This window comes from Falco cherrug, chromosome 9 (genome assembly GCF_023634085.1).
Source record: "Falco cherrug isolate bFalChe1 chromosome 9, bFalChe1.pri, whole genome shotgun sequence".
In the NCBI taxonomy this organism is placed as follows: domain Eukaryota; kingdom Metazoa; phylum Chordata; class Aves; order Falconiformes; family Falconidae; genus Falco; species Falco cherrug.
Window position 1 is genome coordinate 27660016 of NC_073705.1, and position 18113 is coordinate 27678128.

The 18113-nt window shown below is 44.3% G+C and overlaps 1 protein-coding gene across 3 annotated transcripts in view; it reads right to left on the reverse strand.

The window, feature by feature from the left end:
* SUFU (SUFU negative regulator of hedgehog signaling) overlaps window positions 1-18113 on the reverse strand; it is a 95512-nt gene that overhangs the window by 16010 nt on the left and 61389 nt on the right. For 2 of the 3 annotated variants that reach the window (XM_055719706.1, XM_014278434.3), the window contains exons 7-10: window positions 15018-15174; window positions 13391-13502; window positions 2655-2789; window positions 762-900 (exon numbers count right to left, since the gene is read on the reverse strand). In XM_055719706.1, coding sequence (XP_055575681.1) covers window positions 762-900; window positions 2655-2789; window positions 13391-13502; window positions 15018-15174 — 543 coding nt within the window. The remainder of the gene's footprint in view (window positions 1-761; window positions 901-2654; window positions 2790-13390; window positions 13503-15017; window positions 15175-18113) is intronic. The other variant, XM_055719707.1, reaches the window with a different exon arrangement.

Sequence of the window (18113 nt, forward strand, 5' to 3'; positions counted from 1 at the left end):
GAATGCCTTGAAAAAAGTCACTGGAAGGTTAACTGCAACACTGCAACGCTAAAATGAACCCCTGCCTTCGAAACAGAGGGGAAGGCAGGAGTGCCCCTGTAATAGTGAAGGCAGAGACGTAGTGCATGCATATAGTGCATCACTGCTCCACAGGGCTGACTCTCAACACCAGGCAGATGGGGAGTTTCCAAGGAAAATCTGTGATACAGAAAAAATCTGGGTGCAGAAAATGTGTGGGTGCTTCAGACATCAGCTTTTGTCAAAGAATCAATAGGAAAGAGCTAACACTGAGAGAAGCAGTGCTCTCTGCGCTGCTCTCCTGTTAGGGATGATGTAAAACTGAGATCTTGGCTCTGTAGGATCACAGCCCCACAGCTTTTAAGTTTTTCCGCCCTGGCTCCATTCTTGTTTAGGTCATTCCACTCTGCCTCCCCAAATTCCCTTCTGGAAGAAATCAAGAGTAAATACAGCCTGTAAAGTGTTTGCTGACTCCAGGAAATGGACACTACTGTATTCACAGATGATTTTTTGAACTTTCCAGCCACTGTTTATCAATTTGAGTTCCATTAATATAAATAGTAACAGTTCACCATTACTTTTTGAGTCCGTAATTACTGAAAATATTACGCAAGAGCTATGAGAGATGTTGCAGCAGAAAACACAGGTTTGTTACACTTTTAAACCACATAAGCCCTTAGCAGGATTATTTTTAGGACACAGTAAAGGAAGAAGAGGGAGAAAAAGGAAGAAGGCTCTCTCACTTGTAACCAAGGTCCATGTGCTGCATAAGGGTGCTCTTCTGTAGCAAAGGCTCCTTCTACTCCCGTTGATACAAACGTGATTGCTGTATCCCCTGTAATACTTTTATATGTAAAGTGCCGTCCATGTAACAGCCTTCCCCTGGGGAATAAAACATGCATGAATTGAGAGGGTGTGAGCAGCGTTCAACAGAATGATGAAGATATATCGCTACAGCTTCTGCCATCAGCATGGGAAACCATTTTGAAGGCAGCAACGATTCATTTTTCAGGAATATACAATTTGCTCCACAAAACAGGTCACAAGCCTCCTTCTGAGGCAGGGAGTACCTCCTTATCTCCCCCCTTAATCTCAGGGCCTTGTTATAGAACTAGAACGTATCTAAAGCCCACTGCATGTCTATCCCCATGATGAGATGCCTATGTATGTATGGGCAGGGGACTGCCAGGCTTTCAGTAAGATGAAAACTGCAGAAGAGAATCCAGACTCCACATCACAGAACCCTTTAGGTTGGAAAGGACCTGTAACGTCACTGAGTCCAACAGTTAACCTAACACTGCCAAGCCCACTACTAAACTACATCCCTCTCCCACTTTGAGGCGATCACATGTTGGCAGATCTTTATTCTGACCATGGAGTGCTGGATTCCAGTGGCTCCTCCACAGCTGTGACTCTGCTCCTCATCCTTCATGGTCACGAGTGACCATATGGCTTCAGAAGCAGCAGCACAGTATTAAAAAACGTGAAAATTTTCAAAAGCCTACAAGAGAATGTGAAGATGCATTTCTAAGCAGGCTCATTGGTGGGGCCAAACTTACCTACCGTGACAATACCTAGTAATCCACTGCCCTGGAGCTTGACAAATGTAACCTGTGTTACTTAAACAAATGCTAAAAATATGGGTACATGAGCATCTATGGTATCATTTCCCTTTTTCTTCGCTCAGTGATTTACATAGGGAAAATCATGGCTCTGGTATTTAGGCTCTGAGCATGTGTGACATGCATGCATGGCCTCCAACATACAAGGAGGAAAACTTCAGGTAAGATACACAGCGCTTAACAGAGTCACAGTTGCTTGACGAGTTACTGCTGGTCAGCTGAGCTGTGGTAACTGATCAGGACAGACTGTTCACATGTTTGTGATATAAAATAAAATGTGTTCATGTTAATTATTCCATTGGTTTCTCAACAGGCACAGGCAAGTATGCACCCGTTGCTGCTAACTCTGATACTACAGACGTAACTCATTAAGCTAAAGTAACTCAATCACCTACAATCATTTGTCTCTACCCCGTAGTTCATTTTTATGTTAAGGACTACAACATTTGCCACAGGTATTTTTAGAAACAGTGCTGACTGAAATTGTAGAAACCTAGAAACGTAACTTACAGTGGTATGCACAGCCTGAACCTTCAAAAGACAATGTGTTGAGAATACAAGCAATGTTTTGCCCCTTCAGTCATACAGGGGATGTAATTTGTCTAAAAAATGTACTTGCATGCATAAAGTGACTGCAAACAGACTTTGCACAACTACTTGTGTCTGAGTCCATAAGACAGAATTAACAACTTAAGGGATTTCTATGACAAAGTACATTAAGACATCCCTTTGTTATCACAGAGTTGCCAGTATTAGGCTAATAAAAAAAATCCCTATACTAACCCTGTCCTGTTTCAGCACTCAAAATACACTGGAGGACATAAAAAGAATGGGAAACAATCTTACCATGATGAACACACATGCAAAGAATCATCTGTTTCTAATGTGTTTTGGCAAAATATCTCAGCTCTGGCCTTTAAAGACCCATTGCATGCATGTCTGTACGGTGAAACAATGCCACAAGGCAAAAGTGGCACGTTAAACGCAAGCTGAGGGGAGGACAGCTTCACTTACCTTAGACAGAGGGGAATGAGTGCTCCGGACTCCTGGTTAAATTTCAGGTGTACACTCTCCAGCTGCCTCGTGCGGATTAGCTCATGAGGAATGATAGCTGCTGAGCTCTCGCTTTCTAAACTGTCCTTACGGCTTCTAAGAAAAGAGGCAAAATACATGTATTCAGGATCCCAGTGCTGTGTGCGATTTCTGCTGCATTTCAGAGTGATTGTGCAAATATTGAAGGACATGGGAGCAAACTGTTATGAAGACTCATCTGAGTTTTCATCACCCCTACAGACACAGTCTCCCTCAGACTACCAGTCCCAGCATGCAGCTCTTCACCTTGATTTATCGACCTAGGATCTGAATTTGTGCACACACATGGTGCATCCCTTCCCTGCATACAAGAAATACAAATTCTGTAAAGAACTGGAGCAAAACAACACTCTCAAAAACCCCAAAGCACTATAAAATGGCTTGGAAGAATTACCAAGTGAGCCCCCCCTCCCGCTTTTGCTTTACCTTAGGATTCTTTAGGCAGTGGTCTGCAGGGAAGAGTTGTCCAGTCCCCTGTGCCCTTGCCTGAATATCTTTGAGGTCTGAAGCATCTCTACAATTGCCTTCACATGATTTCTTTGCATGGTTCAACTTAAAGGTTTTGAGAACCCTCTGCTTCCACCAGCATCAAGTGCAACAGCCAAAAGATAGACTCTACATGTGATGAGTAGGGCATCCCCAAACTGTTTTCCTTTTTAAGTGGGGCTGCTTTAGGACAGTGCAGTTTTGCTTTCTTATTAATTCAATTCTGCAAGACCAGCAGAAAGCTACAACTAAAGGTTATGTTGTTACAGGATTAGGAACTTCACCAGACAGAATCCTCTAGACAATCAAATGGTATATCTCAAAATACTTGACCATAAACACTTTATATGTTCAAAGAGCATCAGCATGATCCCTTAACTGATAGTCCAGAACAAAGAATAAAGCAGGGTGGTGGTGGTGGGTGGTTTATGATTTTTGCAGATGACATGAACTGATGTGATGCGTCTGATACATGATTTATATTTTTGTCACCTGGTGTTCCATGTGAACTTAACAGAGGTAAGACTTTGATAAGAGTTTCTATAGTGCAGAATCACCAGAGGAGAGGAACAGGGAAAGCAGGAGGGAACTGAAAGATGCCACATTGCAATGTTCCATTGTGCCAGACAGACCAAAAGCCAAACAAGGTTATTGGCCTGTGGTTCCATTTGGGAACACTGTTAAAACAAGCCTGGATCCTTCCTCCACCCAAGTGGAACCACCTCTAATGTACATGTGGAAATGATTGTAAAGAAACAGCTTGACCCTCGTGAGCTGACTTAGATCACACATCTATGTGATCTTACATTTGGGTGCTCTCCCAAAATTACTCCCATCCACCATACACAGAGTAATACAGTTCAGTGTGGCATTGCTTCTGCCAGGTCACCGAGTCCCAGGTGAACCTTTCAGCCAGGCTGCTGAGCTGCCCACTCTAAAATGAGGATACAAGATAAACTCTGGTGTCTCACAGTGCCTTTCTCCAAATACTCTGCACGGCCATGTCAGAGACATGCAGGAAAAAAAATCTGAGCAGCTCAGCTCTCTGCAAGGCAAAAACTGTAAAATGCATCCCATGTTCTGCCTTAGCAGTGCACAAAAGCAATAATGGACCCAGCAAGGACACAGCAGGTCAGGATACAGCTTGTGCTCGGGGTGGGCTGATGGCCTGACAGTCAGCAGAGTGTCAGTCTAGCAGGTTAACCCTGAAACAAAGACACAACATGCTTTGTAGTCTATAGGTGGCATTTAAAGGTATGCTTAATCTACTTCAGCAAACATTTTACAGCACTTTATAGGTGGGGTCTTCAAAGAGTGGAGTGGGCCAGCATTTTGCAGGCTGATTACCTGAGAAGTGCAGTTACAGTTGATTAATGATCAGTTGACCTTAAGCTAAGCTTTGCCTCAACTTCCTTATCAGATCTTATATACACAGTGAGCTGTGGGAAAGTCAGCCTGTGGTCTACAGCTTCCAATCATTCATTTATCAATCCCTACCAAAAGGGTCAGCCATTAGCAACGCATGATTTTCAAACAGGCCATAAGCTTGCACTCTTAAATGCAGTTCCAGAGTTTATGCACCCTGAGGCAGATCAGGAGTTTTACAGCAACATTACTGCTACAGACAAGAGACTACCCTTCTCACCTGGACTGCCTAAAGTGTGCTGGGCATGTCCCATAACACAGCCTCCCAGGCAACTGCTGCTGTAGGATCATGCTTTGGAAGGACAGACAGCCACAGGACAGTTCCCTACACCCCTGGGCTCCAAATCCCCTCCCCCCGCCCCGAGCTGAAGGTGGGTTTTTAGATTTCCACCACGCTAGCCAGTAGAGCTGCTAGCACAATGGAGTTGAAGTCCAGAGGGGAAACAGCCTCCGGTTGTTAATGCAATAATAGGAATGACGACAATATTCTGGAGACAAGGGGCAAAGCTTTCTAAGTCTTATTAAAAACAGCAAATGCTGTTTGTCATTACACGCTCAAGAGAAGATGTTGACTAATGTGTAACTATCAAACGGAACTGTCATGACTTTAAGGCTGTCAATAATTATGTCTTCACGTTAATAAGTAACCAGCCCTTCTGTCAAAAAGGTGAAGGAGTGAAGCAAAATGGTAGTTAATACTTTGAATGACATGGAAGTATTAATCCTTTCCACAAAACTTTTCCAAAATAGTCACAGTCTCAGTGTTTCTTGTTTTACTTTTGCGGAGCTCACACAATTTCAGCTATTTAAACTTAAGGGCAACACTCCAACAGCAGAAACCAAATAAACTTCAATCTAAGCTATACTTTTCTGAACAAGAGTTGTGTGTTGTGGACTGCATGTAACACATCAAGAGGCCACAGTGCCATCACTTTCAGACTCTAGAACACAGAATCATAGCAGGTCTCAAGTTGGAAGCATGACACACGGACTCGGCAAGACCCATTAAAATTCTCTCTTTGGGAATGGAAATCCAGGAGCTGACCCTTCTCAAGAGTGATGGCCCCGATGAAGGGTCAGCAGGACTTCTAGGTTGTTATTAATAAAAAGTTCATGTCATAACACACATTGTGATCCACAGCTTGTAGTTTTCAGCCTCAGAAGAAAATGTAGAAAATGCTTGCTTTCTAACACTTACCATCCCTGGTTTTACAACTGTCAGTTACCCATAAGCCTTTGCTTCTTCCACCCCATCACCAAATAAATCAGCAGCATAAGCCAGTGGAGTTTTACTTGTTATGACTAAGATCTAGCTATCATGTAAAATGTTGCAAACTTTGTCTATTCCATATTTAATACTTCATCCAACCCACACAAAAAATTTCATATTTCTCAGTGTCCAGAAAAAACAAGTCTGCAAAATCCAGGGCTGCTGCATTAGGAAAGGCAGTAGATTTAAATGGAAGCAGCATGCCGGAAATGCCCCAGTTTAAGGACTGCACATCTCGTGTTTTGTGAAACTGGAGGGGAGTTGGAGGAGATTAAAGCGCATTTCCCTCTGATTGGGAGCTTGTGGGAGGTGTAAACGTGGGCAGTTGTCAGATTAATTCTTTAGATGATTACATTCTTTTTGTTTCTTTAAAGCTGTTTGTAGTTGGGTTTGATGTCTCCTGTTCTGGGCAAGTGTATTGCTGCAGTTACCAAGGTGACTTTAGCTGACTTTCAACTATTTTTTCCAGCTTCGGTTTCTACCAGTAGTCTGCTTCTGGGTGGAGAAGAGAAGGAGGAAATTCTGTTTGTTGGGGTTTTTTTTTGGTTTTTTTTTTTAAATATTGTTAAATCTTATTAATGCTGATTAACAGTCCATGGACTTAACCAAAGCTGTATTTGAATTTTTTTTTTTTTTTTTTTTAATTTTGGAGAGAGAGGGATGGTCAAACTATTGCAAAGGTATCCAATGTGGCCTGCAGCTTCCCCAGACTTCTGTCAATAGGGAGAAAGGGCCCAAGGAGACTACACATCCCAGCGTGCTATGCTCCTTCTCAAGGTGAGCAGCTGCACGCTGGAACCTGTAGCCTCCTGGGGGCCCCCTCTGTATTAAAGATGAGGGTAGCTGCAACCTGCTTAATTTTATGCCAATTAGCAGCAGCCCATGGGGAACCTGGAAAATGGCCAATGCAATCAATGGGTTGCACAAAGTTTGGACGTAGCCTCCTTATAAGTCATGTTCATAGCAATCTCTTCTCAAGCAAGCGCTGGCAGTTATTTTACAGGATTCAAGAATATCCAGGTTGATCAGATTAAGAAAGGTTTATTTATTCTTGCATTTGCGTTGTGCTTTATGATCAGAGTGCTTGAGATCGCATGGATCTGTCACGGAAGGAGGTCTCTGTTCCCTTCCAAGCTTTGTTGCTGACATGGAGCATAATTTTGCTGTATTTCCAAGTTACTCTCCCAGGTACCAAAATCACAAAGGAGACACTGTTGGAAGCTGGCCAAGGCAGGGGCTCTTTGTAGGACTGGGTGCCCACTGCATCATTAACCTGAGTTACAGTCACTGCTCCTTGCTTCCTCAGTACCAAACCCAGCACCGTGAGTTTGCAAATGCAAACAATTAGTAAAAGCTGACAGAGCCGGGAGAGAAAGGTCAGAGCACTTTTTTCCCCTCCTCCTTTCTTCCCTTCCCAACTGTGGCTATTCCAAACCTCCCCAACTCCCTAATGAAGATATGGTCAAAGATCACTTAAATGCCGGCAATCTTCCAGCGTCTTTCCCACAGTTTCCCCTGAAGGGCAAACCAGCAGTTGTGGGAAAGAGCCCTAAGCGTCTTGGCACACAGAGTTATGGCACACGTCACAGACAGACAGAGGCAAGTGCAGAAATGAGGAGGACACAGTTACACAGTTCCTGCTGTGGTCACACTGCGACAAGGCTAGCCTGAGTGCTCATCAACCTGGTTAAACTGGATGGTGAAGATGTTCTGTGCCCATTTCCCAGCACAGAAGGGCTCCAAGGACAATGCCAGAAGCAAAAATCTTCTTGCCACTCACATACCTCTTGGAAAGCTGCATAATAACTACTGTCAGTGCTTGCAGGGGCCAGACTGTTCCAGACCTGCTGCTGAACTGGGATTGAGAGACTTAGGCTGTGCTACTGGCACCCTGCAGACACATGAGCAAAGTCAAACAACTCGCTTATATTTCAGGTTCCCCGTCTGTAAAACTGAGACATTTTTCCATGTAGGGGTGTTGCAAGGATTAAGTCAATGTTTGCAAAGCACTTTTGGATTCTTAGATGGGGAAAGCTATGCAGAAGTGCAAATTATTAGCATGGTGACCGCTCTGCACTTCTACTGACACTGGTTTTCCAGACATTTACTGTTCTAGTTCACAGGCTCGTCACCCAGCACTCAGCCTCATGCTGAGAGGCGCTCCCTGAAGTATACTGCCTCCCCCCAACCAGCATTCCTTACTCAAGCAAGACACCACTGAATGGCGTCTCGATGAGAGAGCATGCCTAAATAAGCAGGACTGGATTGGAAACTTACTGCTTAGTGGTTGCAGAAACAGAAAGTCGAGCCAGAACTAGACAGTTTCAGAGAATGCTGAAATGCTCCCCTTTATGTAAAAGTTTGCCTCCAAGAATTGAAGACAGGAAACCAGCTACAGACAACAGCTCCCCTCCGCCCAAGTAAAGCAGCAATCAAAACCCAGCGGAACTGGGAGAAGCAAAGTGCGGACTCGCCTCAAAGCAAATCCTACATCTTGCTATTACCGTCAGAACTTCCTCAGAAATGCTGCTCAGATGGAGCTTGTTAATGTGCATTAACCCAAAGCTACTCACTGAAAGCAGAAATCAGCTTGCCCTATTTACCAAGTCAGAGGAACTACATGGGCAGTGGACTCCAGTCCTGGAAGTGGTGCCACTGTTAGTCATGCGCTCCAAACGAGGCACACCGTGTGACAGCCCGGGGTTATCCTAGGAGGACTTGGTGACACAACTCCTCCCTCTTCCCACAAGGGAAGGGCAACAACCTGAGATGTTCAGGGTGCAGTGCAGCACAAGGTCACAGTCAGGCCAGTCCTGCCAGCCCCACCTGCCGGAGGGTTGTTCCCTGCTCCATTTGCCAGGAACCTGCCTTCATTTCCCCGCACAGCTGGAAACTGTTCAGGGCTGGATGGAATTAGCACATGGGCACAGAGCTACCATATGTTCAGGTTTCCCTAGACTCAACCTGTCTGCCTGGAAATTGAATGCAGATAGGATTTGAAGTCTCTGGGGCATCTGTTGTGGGTCCCTGGGCAAACGACCATGCACGATGGCACCAGCACATGCACAGTTACTGGGGAGATCCTAGTCAGAAATACGGGAATCAGGCATGTTGAACCACACCACTTTACCCTTCTTGAAAAGGGAGAGAGCAATAAACAGCACAGACATGCTGGAAAAGCCATGTCAAAGTAACACAGCCTTGGGAGACCTTTTCTACCACTCAAGCCTCAACTTAAGACACTGGGGATGTGTGTGGGCATTACCTGAATCCTGGCACAATGAAATGTAGCAATTACCAATAATTTTAGTCTCAACGGGTGCAGTAATGCAGTGTGCTAGCTCTGGGTTTCTACTCCGTATCTCAGCTCACAGGAGCAGTAGAATGGTCTGAATCAGCCAAGGGGCAGAAAAACATAACTTTCAGCAATGCTGCGTGATCAAAGGGACCCTTGAGGGGTGCAAAAGGTCAAGAACTCCCCTATCCCAACCCTGGCGCTTGCTGCAACTGTGGCAAATTAACCCCTCTGTCCTCATCTGTAAAGTGGAGATACTACTCATCCACCTCACAGGAGAGCACTGAGCTAATTCCCAAGGACAGCCAAAGACTTGGCCCCAGAACTTATTAGATTAAGAAATTAAATAGCGAATGTAGCAAGGTCCACAAGCGTCACTGAACTTTGACATCTGGAGCTTCCAGCCCACTGGGGTCTTAGCAGCAGTGTTTAGTCTGACATCTAAATGTTGCCTGTGGGTAACAGCTCATCACATACAACAAGAGTGAATCTGCACAGTTCAGGAGACTGGGAGCCTTGCCCTTCGGTCTGTCTGAGCAGCCCCTACTAAGCTGATGGGTTCTAAGAAATAAATAACGTGCCACTGTAAAGTACATTTGTATTCATACACGCCTCATTTTTCCAAGCAGTAATTGAGAGTATTATATTACCTATGGTCAAAATGATTAGTCATGTTTCCAAAGATTAATTTACATGTTCTTTTGTTTAATGCATATGAACTGATTTAATGGCTGCTTATGAACTGAGCTAACAGTCATTTTGAGAAACAGATGTCCACTGCAGTTTTAAGCATTAAGAGTGCTTTTATTCATATTCTTAGGAGAAAAAGGGCTACACAGTCTACAGTAATAACACTAATGAGTCAAAGTACTACAGCTGCCCACAGGGTTTTGACAGAAACCAGCTTTTTCTCAAAGGAATTTTTTTTTTAGGACTCTGGGACAGTGAACAACTGGTAATATGCATGCTTAACATGTAAGTATGTGCTTTGCTGGAGCCACAACACTGAATCAAGCCCTATCTGCAACCAAACAATGTGAGGCTTTTGTGTAAGTGCTGAAAACTGTAACTACACAAAGACAGGGAAATCTGTATGGAATCTAGATTCTCCACATTTCATACAAATAAATATTCAAAAGTTTGAGTGTTTCTGATACTATCTTGTGATTCTGAATGCAGAACAGGTTGTCTGCTTTAAACCCTGATAGATTATTGTGTGTGGGTGGTAGGGTTAGGACAAAAGAAAGGGAAGAAAGCTACTAGGAAAGCAGTCAGTGGCTGCAAATCAATGGTAAATAAACAGCACATTCCTCTCCTGCACAAAGCCATTAGAGCCTGTGTCAGACTTCAACATCCTAATGTCAGCTGGGTGCAAATTTGACAGCCTGGGGTTCTGCAGTGCTCCCTATGGAAAGTAGTTTTGGAACAATCTGCCATGCCCCAACAGAGTGTTTCTGTCAAGTTCCTAAGAATGCACCAGTTATTCACAGGACCCTTGCAACAAACCACAGGTTTGATGTTTTATGGTCTGGTGTGTACAGTGCAGGATATGATTACACACAAGCCTGCTTCCCATCAGCCAGCACCTCGTAATCATTAATGTATTTATCCTTGTAGTGCCTCAAGAAGATGACATTGTTATTAGTCCCATTTTACAGATTCAGAACTGAAGCTCAATAACTAAATGACCTGCCTTCAATTACACAAGATTTACAGTGAAGGACAGAACTGAGTCCCAACCCTACCAGGCCCAAGCAAGGGTTGCACCAGAAGAACTGTATCCATATGCAGAGCTGTCCATCTCAGCTGCTTGTAATCTGATGAAGTGACTGTATCTGTACTAGGTTTTGTGCTTTTTATGTCTCAGCCTTTGCCACTGCAATTACAGTAGGGAATATGGATGTAGATATATTACTACACGCAAAAGCTGAACGCCTAAGTTACATCCCTCCACAGCAGCTGCAGACAAGAGTCTCCAGATCATGCTCACGTACTTAATAGCACATTGAGCAACTTTGCTGAAATGCCTAAGACATGCTGAGACAGGGTATTAAGAAAGGCTGAGACCTAGGAAGATCTTCCTCTTCTGCTTCGTCTATACCACACTGGGCTGGAAAATATGTTGACTGATAAGTTTTAACCTCAGTAAGGGTAATCATCAGGTTTGATTTAAGTACCAGTTAGTTAGAGGCTGCGAGTAAACACTGCTTTCCAGCACGAACCACCCCTCTCAGTATGATCAATGCATTGAACAAGTCCCGCTGTATCTGCTACATGAACTGGAGAACAGATGCCACTGCACAAGTAGAAAAAGACCTTTTCCAAACTCCTCTCAAAGTAGTCAGTAAGATGGATGAAGAAAGTATTACGACACACTGCTGTTTTAAGTTGAGGGGATCTCCTCTGTCCCTCTGATACTAATTATCACCAAAGTAATGCTGGCAAGGATACACAGCTTGCTCTCCTTAACTGAACTGCTATTATGGAGACACAGGCTAGCTATCAGTTGCCACAGTGGTAACCATGGACCTCAGAGAAACGTGTTGATCTTCCAGGAGGCAAATACTGGGAATTTCTACTGCTCAGGCTTCATGAAGCGTGGGCGGGTGGGCAGCTGCTACAGGTAAGAGATTTGCAACAAAGAGCACTGTTATGGATATGATGCTCTGAATTTGACCTGCCTTCCTCTCTGTCTCAGAACAGTTAAAAACCCAGGTAAATATTTGTGTGCTTCATCTTAGACCTCTGCTAACCTTTCACCGCTCTGTCTTGAGTGTATCTCTGTTTATCTTACCCTGAATAACATAAAGCTTTCTTATCTAAGCAACAACTGCCTCCCAGCATTAAGGCTTACCCATCAGCTGCCTCCCTGAACTGATGCACACCCCAAATGTTTCTGGTCATCCCTAAACACTGTGAACTCAGAGCTTTTACTGGGCATGCAGATTCATGCAGGAGCCCAATATCTGTGAAAAATCCCGCTCAATCCTTTTGAGCCTTCCACGGCTGGATATGATTTGTGCAGATCAGATGGTATAGTTTTATTTTTTTAGTGGGGCTAATGGGACCAACCTTCAGACAGGGAAGTACTACTCAAAATCTGAGTCAGGTCAGAATCTGGCTGTTTATAATTACTATATAGCAAAAGCAAGATTATTCCTAAAGCAATAATAAAGCCACTTAAGATATGCACCAATACTTCATCTTACTTATAAGTATACAGCATCAGCAATTGAGATAATACTTTCCCCTAAGGATTAGGCAACTCAGAAATGTTCATATATAAGGTTCATCAGAAGTCACACACTAAACGGAACAAGAAAGGACATGAGGGTGCTAACCAAATATGAGGAATATTTTTCTCATGAAATGCTTGAAACAAGAAAGAAACAGGAATTAAAACAGAGCAGGATGCTGTCCCTGTCTGGCGCTACAGGAAAGAACTGATGTCATTATTGTCTTTACTCTGGGAACAAGAAAGCAAAAATGTTCATTGGAGACAAGGAAACCAAAGAAAACACGAAGAGGAAAGTGTGCAGCAAAGATGCATATTATCATTTAGATGAAAACATTAAAATGATGGGAAGACATATAACTAGCAACTGAAATAAGCCTAAGAAGGGATGGGGAGAAACCCGAAAAGATAGAAGTGCAGATAATACAGATGGCTTGAAACTACAGGTAATTTCCTACAGATTCACTGAAAAAGTAACTTTAAAAAATAATTAAAAAAAAAAAAAATCAACATTTTAACCAAAAGGTTTGTAATTATGAGCTTGAAAACAAAATGCTCAGGGAAAAAATATTGGCAAACGCCTCTATGCCACCTAGCTCTTTGGGTACCATAGCACTGTTCACTGCAGTACATTTTACTGGGCTCAGACCAGTCTGATTTAAAGAACTGTACACCATGAACAGTGGGTTCTACAGAACACAGTCAGAGCCACTCTGTGTTAGCAAGGTTAGTCCAAAACCCTTCTAAAAATCTGCCCTCCTGAGTATTAGCCCATCAACCCAACCTGAACAACTCTTCTCCCTCTCTCCTTGTGCCTTGCAAGTATTTGCTGCTAGCCTTCCTTTCCCCATGCCAAGTTTTTTCCCACCAAGCTTTAACTTTGCTTTCCATGCTGAGCTCTGCAGCCTCCCTCTGTCCACCGTCTGAGTGTGCAGGGTGAAACTTACGGTGCTCGGTCATGGTTCAACCCGTTCTGTCTTTGTGCATTTATTGGAGGTAGAACAGGTTTGCTGTTAATCTCAAGCCCTCTCCGCAAAGTCTCCCTGATTTGCTCTGTATCTGCAAAGAGAATTTTTTTAAACATGATTTAGAGTCCCCAGAAACATCACAGACACAAGAAGATGTCAAACTTTTTTTTTTTCTTTCTGTTTTTGTGGTGCGTTTCATGTAAACCCTTCAGAAATCAATGAAGAGATGCTAAAGGTGACTTCTTAACAGCTCTTCCTGCATCTTTATAGAGTTATTTCACTTTATAAAGTTAGCTTGAATTCTCTTGGTTTGGGTTGTGATGTTATGTCAGACAAGGAGAGCTGGAACATTTGGTACCAAGCCCTCCCAATGAGGAAATTCTGAGTAGTTTTGTGTCCTTTCATAAATGAGGTGTTTGCTCTTTCTGCAGCTCTCACAGAACCTCCTGACACTTCCAGCCTTTCCGCTGGAAATCACTTTTCCCATTAGGCATAACAGGAATTTGTTCCTTTACGGAATGAGTGCAAGGAGGTTCCCAAGTTTTTGCAAATCTGTTGATTAATTTACAACAAGATGCACAAAAGAAAGGGATTTTATGCAGGGCAAACTCTAGCCTCAAGCTCACATTTGAAAATAAACTGCAAATTATGCAGTTCAGATGCAGTCTTTTAATTTTTTCATTTTTCTCTAAAGTCTAACAGCCAAATACTTTAATAGGATGCTTTCCTACCTTTCTTACAAGTTTCCTCATCGTTTTTTGAGAAATGTGGGAATCAGGTAGAGAAAAATATATCCAAATGGTTTCAAAATCTTTTGAAGGATATGCAAATATCACCGTGTACACCTGTCTTGCTCTTTTCATTTGCAGAGCTTAGGGAAAATAGCCTTTTTAGATACAACGCAGTTCAAAACATTTGCACAGATGCCAGAAGGAACTGTATATGCATTTAAGTATTTTTTTACCATGGACACAAAACCAAGAAAGACACCGTTCCTGTGGTAACCATCGTGAAGTCCAGAAAATCTCAAGCCCTCAAATTTTACATTGCTTCACCCATTTGAAAGGTAACACACATAATTTCAAGCATATGTAATGGCTGTGACATCTGTACCGTGAGATGGCATCTCACTGCAAAGTAGAACTCCACCATATTTAATTTCTTTTTTCCAAAGTTCCGTACCTGCAAGAATCACTTGAATTCAGCTACAGCAACATGCAGTGTCAGTCCAACTTGCCACCCAAGAAGTGACAATGTTAGTAAGGAAACACAGCCTGGGAAAATGCAGTTGCTTCACCTTGCAGGTGTTCACAGTCCTACTTTCACCCAGTGCTCCGTTTAACTTTGCAGATTTAGATTAGAAATAGCCTAAAAACTGGAAGAAGCGTTTAGACAAAACAAGAAGGAAGATCTCTTTTCTTCTCTTCTGCTTTCCTCAAGGAGGCCACACCAAAATTCATTTCACTCCCCTGAGACATACTGAGCCTTCCAGTAAATGTGGCGTTTGTTATGAACCCCAGGATGCTGCATGACTCAGCCTGCTGCCCAGACCCATCAGAAAACAAGCCAAAAGGCCACAACAGTGACTCGGCCCAAGACCTCATACCTTTTCCAGAGAGCCGCCGTGGCTGGGTCCCAATGCAAATGCTCCTGCTGTCTTCATCATCCTCTGGGGGTCGGCTGAGATCATCCCAGGCACATTTGGCACTCACTCCACTCAGGTTTGAGCCATCTGTCTCAATCCCTTTATCGACTCTTTCCTGCTTGAAAAGATCCAAAACCCCAAGACTTTTTTGGGCGTAGCTTGAACCTGAGCTGGAACCCACGGCTCAACCCAACCTTCGGCAGTTCCTGCATATCCTCCCCTCGCAGCCAGTTTCCGCTCTCTGGCCCCTGGGCTTCGATGTATCAGCTAAGAGTGACTGCACACTGAGCCAAATCAGGGAGCTGGTACAAACTGGAACCAACCCTTTCCACAGCAGGTCAGTCCAAACGCCTGCCCCTTCCCTGCTGCTTCACTACATGGCCCTGTCAGGCACAAAGCAGGGAACGAGAAAGGTGGAAATCAATGGTCTAGGGTATGAAGGGTTCTTTCAGCGTTAGCTCCAATTTACATCAATTCTAAGTATTTATGACACTACATTATACACTCTTGCAAGAAGCACAGCTTGGCAGTCTACCTATTCTATGTCGATGATAAAAAAATCTCTCAATAACTAAACTTAAGTTCTCTTTGCAAGCTTACCAAGGAGTCCCACAACGAAAACAGCTCACAGAGAGACTCATTCACCAGAGTTCATAATTTGCAAACTGGCCAGCCAGCCGCTGCTTTTCAGTGTGCTGGGGTGTTCAGTGAAGGACAAACATGCAAGGAGACACAAGCCTGTTCACAATGTCAAAGATTTTGCATAGCTTTATCAGCAAAATACACAAACTCCGTCCCTTGCAAGTTGGACTTTCCAAGCATGTAACCACCGTTTGGGTCTCAGAAGGTGTTACACATCAACCACAAGTAGCTGGATGCTCTCAGACACCATGCATTTTCTCAAGGACACGTGCATGTGTCACCAACAAGACTGCCCTGCTACAGCCGAAACTCCCACAGGACACCTACCCGCCCGGGGAACTGGCAGTAGTCTGAATTTTCACCTATGTCCCACAAGGGGGTGATGTTGAGCTGAACAGACTCAGGACTAAGTACACCAAGGAAGGGCTGCTCTTCCTGCTGGCACCTCTTCCCTGGCACCAAAGCAACCAGGTTCGTTTTCCCCTCTTCTGAAGGGGTGTCACTTCTGGTACCGCTCAGTGGCACCAGCAAGATCTCCATCTCATGCATACATCTGGGTCACGTCAAAATAGGTGGTAAGTCCCACCGCTTGCGGGAAAAGAAACTTTGAAGATTTGAGGGAAGAGCAGAGCTGTGTTACGCACAACAGGAGCATCTCTCTCTGCTCATTATTACTACCCTCCAGTTTGACCTTGCCACTGGAGTCAAGAGACAGTGGGAGCATCCAGTGCTGTGCAAAATCCGTTCCCTAAGCAGCATTTTCTAAGCTAAACCCCACATACATTCCTCTCCTTGCCCAGCTGTGCATGCTGTGCCCTAGAAAGAGTATTGCCCGTTCTTGTGACCATTCAAGAGAGGATTTGGGCAGCTCAAAGATAAGCACAAGCACTCAGGGTGTGGTTGCACAGCAGTTTTAAATTGATGTAATTTGCAGTGGTTGTAGTTCCACCCTCTTCCATGTGCTCCTACCCCTTCCCTCGAGCCAACTCCTTTTATTTTTTTTTTCAGCTGGATCACCTCCCTAAACTGGCTGTTTGTCCCAACAGCAGAGAGCTTGTGGCTGGGGGCAGGACCAGAGCAGTCCTGACTTGGATTTAAGCATTCAAGAGACTGCCTTCCTTCTGCCTCTCCCCCTGAAAGGCTGCTCCTCGTTGGGATCTTTGTCATCAGGGGAAACTGGCTTCTATGAAAACGTAATGGGAAAATCTGAGCAATAATAAATCTGCTGGGATTTTCTTTTGTTATATCCTAAACATAAAATTAGTTGTTTCACCCAGAAATAGGAGTTGTGGAAAAAGAAATAAAAATACATCCGATCCTACATATGCAAACAATGCTCTAAGAGAGATTTAGCACGTGTCTCCTTTGGGAGCCCTCCGTGGCGCTCTGTGAGGACCCAAATAAGCTGGCATGGGGAGGCATAGCTCGTCAGCAGAGTTATTTTTCACCGGCATGGGAGAGCCACCAAACTTGCCCTTGAGCTGGGAGAAGAGTCCAGAGGGCAGAGGGTCTGGCGGGATGTGCTTCTCCATCCGTGCAGCCAGGGCCCCTGCTCACAGGCACAGTCAGGGCCTCTGGACAGTGCACAGAGCCTTGGGGAGGGGGAGAGGGACTCATCATCTGCATCTCAGCTGGTTTGCAAAGCACTTCCTCAGGGGAAGAAGTGCTGCTCTGTTGACTCCCTTGGAGATCAAGGGGGGCTGATGGAAACGAGCTGGCCTAAGGCAGCCTAATTTACATGCCTGTTTTATAACATTTGCAAGTATTGATGCTGAAGGGGGGGCAAAAACCCAACAAAAATCTAACCAGTGCAGACTTTCTGCTGGGACAATGCACAGCTTCACCCCATCTTTAGCCAGCAAAGATGTGCCTGGGCTGAGGGGCTGTTGTTCTTCCTCCCTTGAAAGGGCAGCCTGAGCAGGAGGTTGGAGGAGCCCAGGGCAAAGGAGGTTCAGTTTTTTCCTTCCTCAAAGAAAGGATGTTTCTGTCCCATTTTCCTCACAGCATGTGGGAGGGATGCTCTGAGGCTCTTATAAGTCATTGATCCCTTTCTAAACACGCCAGAGCACTGCAGCGTGACCCACAGAGCAGCAACCACAACTCAGGAAATTCAAATCAGCTTTATTCTCTTTTGAGATATCTGCTAAAACAGAAGCAAAGCACTGAGAATCAGCATAGAGCTGGGGACCAACAGGGATTGTTTGACAGTGCTGCCAGGGAAATCTGAATGGCCTACAGGGAAGCCTGGCTGAACAGAAAACAGCCAGCATTGCCACAGTGTTAATTGCCGACATCCTGGGATGACATCTTAGTTGGGAGACATTCTCAGCAACTCCGAACAGAAAGTACAGCTGCTGCTGCCAGGGCTGGGCTTAGGCCTCAACCAATTCCCACAAGAGACAATGCAGCTCAAAA